Source organism: Sclerotinia sclerotiorum, genomic scaffold (assembly GCF_000146945.2).
Source record: "Sclerotinia sclerotiorum 1980 UF-70 scaffold_14 genomic scaffold, whole genome shotgun sequence".
Taxonomy (NCBI): Eukaryota; Fungi; Ascomycota; class Leotiomycetes; order Helotiales; family Sclerotiniaceae; genus Sclerotinia; species Sclerotinia sclerotiorum.
The window spans coordinates 264,673-275,513 of record NW_001820822.1 but is presented as its reverse complement, the minus strand read 5'-3'; the positions used below and the strand labels follow the sequence as shown (position 1 = coordinate 275,513).

The 10,841-nt window shown below is 40.9% G+C and overlaps 2 protein-coding genes across 2 annotated transcripts in view; both read left to right on the top strand.

The window, feature by feature from the left end:
* Window positions 1-3,046: 3,046 nt before the first annotated feature.
* SS1G_09712 (hypothetical protein) lies at window positions 3,047-4,897 on the top strand (the record flags this gene model as incomplete). Its single annotated transcript, XM_001589029.1, has 3 exons — window positions 3,047-3,325; window positions 3,456-3,770; window positions 3,923-4,897. 3 exons carry the CDS (start codon window positions 3,047-3,049, stop codon window positions 4,895-4,897), a joined length of 1,569 nt encoding a protein of 522 aa, XP_001589079.1.
* A 3,466-nt stretch (window positions 4,898-8,363) lies between these two features.
* Window positions 8,364-10,841, top strand: part of SS1G_09711 (hypothetical protein) — a gene marked incomplete at both ends in the record, with an annotated part of 3,369 nt that continues 891 nt past the window's right edge. The window contains 3 exons of the mRNA XM_001589028.1: window positions 8,364-8,443; window positions 8,745-9,139; window positions 9,242-10,807. Coding sequence (XP_001589078.1) covers window positions 8,364-8,443; window positions 8,745-9,139; window positions 9,242-10,807 — 2,041 coding nt within the window. The remainder of the gene's footprint in view (window positions 8,444-8,744; window positions 9,140-9,241; window positions 10,808-10,841) is intronic.

Here is a 10,841-nt window from a genome sequence, read left to right as displayed (position 1 = left end):
TAATCATATCGTATCATAGCATATCAAATAATGAACTAAACTAAAGTACCGATTATCGTATATTTTGTGGATTACCTTACCATAGGTACCTTAAGGTTACCTCATCCCAAAAATCTAATGGTGCAGTCGGTGCCTTAACCTTATCATTTATGGAGAGGACTCAGAGAAGAGGCGAAGCGGCGAGGTGGAGATAAAAGATTTCATCTACCGAGATATGAAATGATTTGGGAGTTGTGTTTTGAGATTTACATACTGTAGGTACCTACCTAGGTAGGTACTTGTAGATGAGACGCTAGGTCCAAATAGGACTAATGGTTCATGTTATGATGGATGGATGTTACAATGGATGGTTAATTTTTATTCTCATCTTCATGATTTATTACCTTGTCAGGTGTGTTGTAAAATTATTAGGTTTGGAGGAGGGAGTAGGAAATTCGAAAAGATTGGTAGGAATTGATAGAAGTTTAGTACTCGTTTCTGCAGTAAGAACTTAAGATACGAAGAGAGCGTTTGTGTAAATCGACCCAAAAATGCAAGGGAAGGCTGGATCCGAGCTAATAAATATCACCACCTCATACTCGTAAAAATCCCAAGAATATCAAAAAGCCCTACTGTACCTACCTACCTGTAAGGTTACCAACCAAACCCAACCCAACGAAACGAAACGAAAATGCTTATTAGCTTATTAGATAGATAGATTCTCGGGTTCCGGCCATGCATACATACTGCGTAAGGTTATCAAGGATCTGGAACATACATTAAAAATCAACAAATCATCAGTTAACTAACCTTCCTTCTTATACGAAGCTAGCTAGCTGTTCACAAATCGGCTGGTCATTTTTTTTCCCTTTCGGATACGGACAGATTTGCCAGATGGCAATCATGAGGTTGGTAGGTACGTAACTAGGTACCTAGGGAGATTATTTGTTTATCGGCTGCAACGACGGTATGTATGTACGATGATACAAGTGAGGGAATGAATGTTTGGAATGGGATAGGGTCGGAGAGTGGGATTTTTGGGTGTGCTACGAGGATATTGATGAGGGTTAGACGGTGTGTATGTGTGTGTGTGATATGTGTGATATTTGGTTTTTTGGGATGGGATTGGATTGGATGTTGGTGATGGACTTATCTTTTTGGTATTTATCTGGTCAATGGAGGTTTATTGGATAGCGGTGATGAGATGGATGTATTTATCTTTTTGGAATTGGATAGATAGATAAATACCTAGTTATATTCCGATTAATTGAAATTCTGAAATGGGTAGTATATATAGGGTAAATGAGATGTTTCTATCAATTGTTCTTTCTAGAATCTAGATAAGTACCATGCATGTCATGTCCTTGATTCCAATCAGTTGGGTTTTGGTATCGTGATGATGATTTTTGAGATATGAGATAGGGATTATAAAAATACCCCACTATTTCCATTTTCTCGAGTCGATTTGCTGTGGTCGGTCAACAGATACTAAATATGTCTGATGATGATAATATATTTATTGGACTGAGATAAATAGAATAAAACCAAGATTCTATCTCTACATTCGCCCAAGAGTTATCAATTGTAAGTTGCCTCTGAGCCTCTGACTGAGTAAGACTTGAAGATAATTGGTTGATTCTTCTCTTTCTTCCTCTCTCCTTCCAATATCATACGTTACATAGAAATGATCGACATCTTCCAATAGGTGGACCGTGGTAGTATGAACTTATTATACCCCTATCAAAGTGGTATGCAACCATCCGTTGAGGCTTTACTCCGTAACTCAGAAATCAGATGCATCAATGCAGCCAAGGAGAAGAAGTCGAAGGTTGAAAACAGGTCAATCCCTACTAAAAATCCCGACTCATCCTTACCAAATACTCAAAATTCTTTGCCCCGCATTCTCATATTGAATACTGAATATTGAATTGAGTTTCTCAATCTTAACATCTCTTTTTCGAATTACTGTATGCAGATGAAAAAGAAATGAAACCTTCTCCAGATTTCGTATGATTCAATCCTATCGATTCTTCATCGTATCAAATCCACTCAATTAACAAATCCCATGATTCACGTTTCCACCCTCCACTCACATGGCTCACCTATCAAATCATTTCCCCCTTCCCTCCCTTCACTTCCCCATGTCCATTATCGTGCGGAGAAGTTTACTAATTTGAACCACTTCTTACTAAAACGCCACGCCAGAGAAGCCAAAGCTCCAATTAAAACAATCCGAGGTTTCGATAAGTCGTGCATGAGATTACTCTTTCTGAAGAAAATGAATTTGCGGCCAAGATAGATAACGTATCAACGGCCGTCTACTTTAAATTTATTACTAAATCAAGAACAGTCTGATGATATATAGGTATTATTATCTAATTAAAGGTTAATCTTTTTATAAAGATGGGGGAGAATAATTGGAGATGCATCCCTAGGTAGGTGGTGCAGGGACATGCAGGGTTTAGGATACAGCTTATAAGTACTCTCTAGATGTTGTGCCGTTGATGCTGATGCTTGTTGTATGTTGCTAGTGCTTCAAACGTCGGTGGAGTATAATATCTCGACGACATCACCTCGGTCCTCACCTCACTTACCTCACTTCACTCCAACACTGCCTTCATTTTATTTTGCATCTCCCATATACATCATCCATCCTCCAATTCACTTTTCGAGGCTGTGAAAAACAAATCAATCTTAAAATTACTCGTAGATTGGTTTCCAATCTTACCTAGCTATCGGAATAACGGCTTACGTCTGGAGAAGCGGGTTGATACGTTGGTATCACTTTCATTTGTGTACGGGTCAACAAGGTTATTGGTCCGTATCTCGAGTATTTGAAGAAGCACTAAGGGTGAATCTTTTCCTCTCGACGACATCAAAATCTTTTACCGCAACAAATCTTCTACTTAAGAACTTCTTCCACAAGCTCTTCAACTATCACACAGCAACAATTACCCTCCTCTATCCACAGTCTTTACATTAAAAGATCGACTACTCAGCTAAGTGGTGGATTCTCAACTTTGCATCACATTAAATCTTCAACATAATTCCCATTCAATCACTCAATATGGAAAAAGATACTGCGCACACGCATTCTCCAGAGGTTGTCCCAGTTCATGGAGAAGACAACGTCGAATATCGCACTGATACCCCTACTACTGCTATTGATCAAAATGGTTGGAAGCATAAGAATCATCGAGTCCTTGGTACGAGCTTTTGGTATGCTTCTCCTAGTGTTCAACTTACCATGGTCGCATTCGTTTGCTTCCTTTGCCCTGGTATGTTTAATGCGCTTGGTGGCCTTGGTGGTGGTGGAAGGTCAGACACATCTCTTGCAGATCATATGGTAAGTCATTCATTCATCCTTTATCGATCTTCTTCTCACTTGATTGCCTTTCTTTTGGTATTCATGACGATGGATTTTAACTCTGAACTCTTCGCTGTCATGAGTTTATTACTAATATCATGTTTCTTAGAACACCGCTCTATATTCCACCTTTGCAGTCTTCGCTTTCTTCGGTGGAACTTTCGTCAACAAATTGGGTGTGAAAGCTTGTTTGGCTTTTGGTGGTATCGGATATTGCATTTATGCAATCTCTCTTCTCGCTTCTCTTCACGCACATGTTGATGGCTTTAATATCTTCGCTGGTGCACTTCTAGGTGTTTGTGCTGGTCTTTTATGGACTGCACAAGGAACTATCATGGTTTCATATCCATATGAAGCTGATAAGGGAAAATACTTTGGTGTTTTCTGGGCTGTCTTTAACTTCGGTGCTGTTCTTGGTGCTTTGGTAGGTTTCCTTGTTTCTTCACCTTCTTCCACACAATTCATACATATCTTGCTTTATTTTCAAGTTTGGGTATCTCCGCATCATATTTTGGTGCGAAGTTACTACTCTAGCAACTCACATAATACCAAAGATGGAGGCTAACATTAATTTAGATTCCACTTGGTCAAACTGTCCACAGCAAGGATAGTACCAATGTCAACGATGGCACCTATATCGCATTCATTATTCTCATGTTTCTTGGTGCTTGTCTCGCTCTCTTCTTATGTAACGCCGACGATATCGTTCGACCAGATGGTACCAAAGTTGTCCTTATGAAGCACCCATCCTGGAAATCCGAATTCATTGGTCTTTACGATACTATCGTTTCAGAACCATTCATCATTCTTCTCTTCCCCATGTTCTGGGCTTCCAATTGGTTTTACACCTATCAACAAAATGGGATGAATGCTGCCGTATTCAATATCCGCACTCGTGCTCTCAACAACGTCTTATACTGGACGGCTCAAATTTTCGGTGCAATCATCTTCGGTTTCGGTCTCGATGCGGGTAACTTTCGTCGATCGGTTCGTGCCAAGTCTGCTCTTGCTTTCCTTTTTACTATCACCATGATTACTTGGGGTGGTGGATACGCATTTGCAAGAACCTATACTCGTGAAAGCACCAAGGCAAAACCGGATGGAGACTATATTCCTGTTGATTTTACTGATGGTGGAAAGAAATACATTGGTCCCATGTTCCTCTACATCTTCTATGGATTTTTCGATTCCGCATGGCAAGGATGCGTATATTGGTTCATGGGAGCTCTCTCTAACTCTGGACGTAAATCAGCTAACTACGTCGGTTTTTACAAGGGTATCCAATCAGCTGGTGGTGCTGTCATGTGGGCATTAGATGGGCAAAAACTTCCTTACCATGATGAGTTTATAAGCAATTGGGTTCTTCTTTCGGTTTCCTGCGTCATCGCTGCTCCGGTTATCTTTCTGAGAATTAAGGATACCGTTTCCGTGGAGGAGGATTTACAGGGTACGGATGAAACGTTGGCCGATGTGGTTCCGGAAGGTCATGCGGAGAAGGAGGCGGGTGCTCATGAATTGAATACTCATGTTGATCGTACAAGTAACGTTTAATTTGTGTTTTTGGTTTTTTTGCTGAGCATTACCTTTTCTCATTGATTTTATTGGGTCATTTATTTGCTTTGGGAATTGCTTCTTTATGTTTTGTGTGTGATGGATGGATAGCACTTTTCTGGTCGATGATTCAATTCGATGATTCCTCCAAATCTCTCGAATAACTTCCAGGAACTCAAGCTTGCTCTTTCAGTCTCACTCTCTCTCACTCTCTTTTCCATCCCGAAAAAAGGTCCCGACACAACAATCACATCTCCAGAGAAAACAACGAACAAAGCAAATTTTTTGATTCGACTCTTTCATTTGGGTAAATAAATAACTCTTTCCTTTTGGATTGAGTGATGTTTTATTTGGGTGGAGTTTTTTTTTTTCCCTTCCCTTCAAGTTTTTGTTTTTCAAGTTTCTCATATTTTGTTAGGGGAAGAAGGAAAGTGAAAGGTGGAAGAGGGGATCTTTCTAATCTATCTGGTGGTGCTGATGGCTCTTTGGGTTTGTGGATAGGTTGGGGTATGAAGGAAATGGAGAGGGGTCTTTGATATTGTTTGGTATCGATACCTACCTACCTAGATATATGAACGGTGGGGGAAGACGGATGGGAAGAAGAGGAGATAGGAAGATAGATAGATACATGGGAAATGGGATATGATCATGATTATGATTATGAATTGCAGGATTTTAAGTGGTGGGTTATGATGTGATGTGCTATGAGAGAATCAGATTAGGTTACATCAGAATATAATGAGCAGATCAGATCAGAATATAAATGATTATTAATAATAAGATCTTACAATGTTGATATGAGGTGAGTGATGTGATTTAATGTGATGTGATATAAAATCTTAAACAAAAAGATTTAATTTAATAAACTATAGTAGATTATGTTAAAAGGAATGACCTCACACAGGGAATAGTGGGAAGCTGATAGGGCAGAACTGAGGTAATATTGGTCTAGTAGGTTAATCTCTCTTCTAAGTTCTACGGAAGTGCGAAGCTCTCTTACAGAGAGCTTCTCAATCTAGTCCTAATAGGACTAGTGCCCTGTGCACGTGCTACGCAGGAACCATTCACTTTAACAGATTATATAATAATAATAATTTAATGAATTTTTTTAATTTTAATTATTATTTTTTTAAGTGTTACGAAGGTAACAGTCAACCTGTCCGTATGAGCTTTGACCCTACGGAAAAGCAAGGAAACTTACATACAAAACTGTATGGCAACTACCTCACGAGATCTCCCTGTCACGATTCGCCATTAGGATTAGTGTCCTGGGATCTAAAAGTAATCACGTGATAAGGAGCCCTGAGGAGCCAGAAAGCTCCTGGGGGCTCCCTTTATCGATCATTATATAGTCAGAGTAGTTTCATAGTTTAGGAGCTTCGTGCTCAACTTAGTTATCAATTAGTTTACCTACATTCTACTTGATCTAGTAACGAATTCACTTTCAAGTGAATACCAGTGATAAAGCCTTAACCCATAACTACCAACCGACGAACCTTAGGCAGCCGCTGCCTCCAGTATAGTATCGTTACATGAAATTTCATTTAATCAGTGCGGAAAAAATATATTCATATATACCTAGAACTTACGACCTCGTTCTCAATATATCTCTAAAATTTCCTATCACTTCAATAGCATGTCTCGGAATTTTGCCTATATATGTGGTCAGTGGGATCACTCCCAACAGACTGCACTCGAGATTAGTATTTTACAGCCTCCCCCGACCAGGTTGTCTCGCCGGTCACCGCCCGCAATAGTTGTCAATTGTGTTATACTTACACGCCCTCTCGGGTAGAAAGGTAAGATTGTTTGGTCCTCAAGTATCTACACCTATTTTTGAGAGATTCAATCGGAGTGGTTAAAATGTATGGGCTTTCCAACGCTAGATACGAAACTTAGGGTTTGCTTTGATTGGTGATACTTTGGAGGAAGAAGGGGTTTGTGTGAATAGATGGGAGAGAATAGGTGGTTGTTGATGAAGAGTGATGCAAATGTGATGATTGTTGAACTTTACTATTTTCTCTGTTTTTCTTGACAGGGCAGTTTTGACATGATATAGTGATCTAGAGGATGAGATTGATTTTGGGGGATAGTGTTGGTGGGAAGAAGTTTAGGTGGGAATAGATTGTGGTTAAATCTGTAGTTTGGGTGGGCTTTTAAACAGCTATGTGTCAATCTGAATGCGTAAGGTTCCATGGTAAAACATTTATACCGTTTTACGCAATCAAGATGGCAATGTTTCATTTACCAGTATAACGGCATTGCTATTTTGTGATCGATGGTAGTTGAAAGGATTCACCGGTGGAAAGAACTTTCTTTTCATACCTAGTCAATGCCACCGATGCATCCAGAATGGGAACAACTCTCGACCTGAGTAGCTCAAAGTGCGTAATACACTTATCACTAGATAGTGTAGATCAGACTGAGGAGAGTCGCTCTTGGACTGCAAAGCCTTTGGACTGGAAAGTCTCTCGTTCGAAAGATAAGCTCCTCCGTTGTTTGTGGCCTCATGCAGTATTGCGATCAATGTCTTCACTAGAAGCATACTCGAAGGCCTCAATAGATATTTTCTTCAATATCGGAGAAGCAAGGTATATATCTCATGACACCATATTTGATCGAAGGAGAATGTCTAATCGATGTTTTTCGTGTGGGCATCTACAGAAGGTAGATTTCATTCTGCATCTTAAGCTTATTGCTCATCAAAATTGATAAAACATCAAGGCAGATGTTTCATGAAATCGTGAGACATTTGAGTCTAGCTCTTCAAAAAGAATGGTATTCTGGGATGAACTAGTCGATTGATGAAACTGGTCTGTTAGAGCCATGAGAATGCCGGATTCTTTAGTACAGACAAATCTCATTCAATAACCTTAACCGGGTGGAAAGTTTAAAGAGTACCGATCATTCATTTGAGACGAATGACTGGTCATCTTATATCAACATAAATGATACTCAAAGAATGCACAACGAGGTGAAAACCGTCATGTTAACTTAAAATGAAAGAAAAGGCTGAGACAAGCGGATAAGCCTCGGTTATCTTACACGGGCGGGATTAACAGAACATTTTCTGAAATCCCCGGTGAGGCTATTCTCGACTTTTTTTTCAAGGCTGTCTCGCTGTCCTTAGAAATCTTTCACTCCACTTTTGTGGCCGCTTTTATATTTCTTGATACGAACCTTATTTAAAAGCATAACATCGATACCGGTCAAGCAGCTTAGGACGACGAAAAGAACTGATCAACAATCGATTCCTGCACATACACACATAAAACCATCTTTCACTAACATTTACCTTTACCACTTTCAATTTATGGCCCATGAAGTCATGATAACTACAATACTTAAGATCTGTTAATGCCGAGATTATTAGAGGCATTGCGCCTCAAAACCCCTTGATTCTTATACCATTTTCTCCGAATCAAAAAGAATTAGGTAGACTGAGGAGCTGGTTCCAGGTCACCAAATGTCTTGGGATTTGTTAAAGCGCTTTATCGAGTCCGATGTTTTCAATCAGAATCCATTCCTCTCCGTAGCCTACCTATCGTATGCCATTTACCCCTTTCCAATCATCGCAAGGTCCTTTACTGATTGCTTGACTTGGCAGACGGTATGCGGACCATGTCGGGATACACTATGTCCTTTGCTCGAAGTTGCGACAATTCAGTTATGAGGAAATTGAATTCTTCCTCCCGCAACTATGTCACCTAATCATAAGTGTCAATAATGAGTCTGTGGCTTTGGAAGAGTTTATTTTGGATTTGTGCGAGGACTCGGTCAATGCCGCATTATTGGTAATTTGAAGGCAGATATACATGATGGGACAGGTCACTAATTAAAATCGCAGACGTTTTTGGTTGTTTCAAACATACCTTCATGATCTTTCCGCGAATCCTCAATCTGAAGCCTTCAAGACGTGTAGACGGATATACAATAAGGTCCAGCATATCGTATTCGGGCTTTCGGAAACTCCAACGAAGAAAATCAGTGAAAATGTTTTACCTGTTACGGTCCTGGCAAGTTTTGTTCTAGCGAGTATTGCAGTTCCATTTCTACCAAAGTGGGCTGGACCGTTGGCTATTTCACAAGCGCGGAAACCTCAAAGTACGGGAAATGTGGTCGCAGATACCAGTCAGATGCAGACTCAAAAGATTGTTCGAAGTCATACAACGACCCCGGGATCTACTCGAACAAAACAGAGGAGAGAGGCTGCCAGAAATGCGAGCGCCCCTGGTGGTAGTGGTGCGAATAGTGCTGTTTCCTCTGAAGCCCCACCGGATCTGGCTCGATCGAACTCCTCAACTCGACCCACCTCATCGAAATCTAACCGAAAAGTGCCTCTAGAACACATAAGACCCTCTCATCTTGATCTGAAAGCATTGGATTCTCGAAATCAGAGCTCGGCATCTCTTCCAGAACTACGAAAGCCTATTATACCTACTAGACCAGCAACTCCTGTGACAGCTGGTCTTCCAACAAGGCTGACTGAACCCATCAATAAAAGATACTCTCAACATTCACACAGTGGAAAAATCCTGACTTCAGTGTCATTGACTCACAAACAGAAAGTTAAACTATTAAGGCAAAATTATTTCCGTTCTCAAACCCAGTTCCTCAGAGCTCTCGAGGATATATCAAATCGCCTAGTTATTGTCCCAAAACCTGCACGTCTCAGTGCATTACGTGCCGAACTTGCTCTGATCGCGCAGGATTTACCAGCAGAAGTTGATATACCAGTCATTTGTCCCGCTACCCTGGTGGATGGACTTCCGAGCAAAAGTAAACATCACCGTATCGTTCGTTTGAACCCAGCCGAAGCGACAGTATTGAATAGTGCGGAGAAAGTGCCATATCTTTTGATGGTAGAGGTACTTCGAGATGACTTCTCCTTCAATCCGGAAACCCTAGAAAATGACCGTTTGTTGAGCCGATTAGTGTCAGAGGAAGGAACGCATAAGAGACGAAGATTCGACCTTTCAGAATCTGGACGATCATACAGTAATAACAGCATCAAAAGTACGGATAATACCTCCGATAGTGTTTTTGAGCCAATCAATGGCGATTTGGGCAGCTCACCATTAATCAAAGAAATAGATCATGACGATGAGGATGCTCAGACGCCAACTTACAAGGAGAATGTACCAACTCCCCGGCCGGCACAGATATCAAGTGGTACAACAACTCAATCGAGCATATCCGGCTTCGTAACACCCAGGACATCCGGAACATCAACGTCTAGATCTAGCAGTCCTACACCAAAAAGAACGATGACACTTCCTGGAGTTGGTAGATCAGGGGAAAAAGATCAACCAGACTTTTCTACTCTTACAACACATATCAGGACCGCTACGCAAATGCTCACCCAGCTCAATTCGACGAGCGGGAAGAGACCCAGACATGAGGTCGATGCAATTCGTCATAAAATCATAGCCAGTATACAAAGTCTGGAGGAGCAAAGCTACGATTCAGAAGAAATTGGACAATCGCAAACATTCGATATGATCATGGAAAAGGCGAACGCAGCAGCAGCAGCAAATGTTGCACCGGAAGATATCGAGGCAGAATCACCATCTGATTCGGATGCTGTTATTAATGTTGGAGCCGGTGCAGCCCGAATGGAGAACGATCAAAAGACTGGTGGTGTTCAGAGGAAAGGGGATAGAGATGATCCGAGCGCTGCGACATTTGGAGAAGCCTGGAACGTCAAGAAAGAACGAATTAGAAAGTCATCGCCATATGGGTGGATGAAGAACTGGGATGTCTTGAGTGTCATTGTAAAGACGGGTGCTGATTTACGGCAAGAGGCATTTGCATGTCAGCTCATCCAAAGCTGTGATAAGATTTGGCAGGAAGCGGGAACCCCAGTTTGGGTCAAGCGAATGAGAATTTTAGTTACTGGAGAATCGTCAGGTTTGATCGAGACAATCACGAATGGTGTATCTTT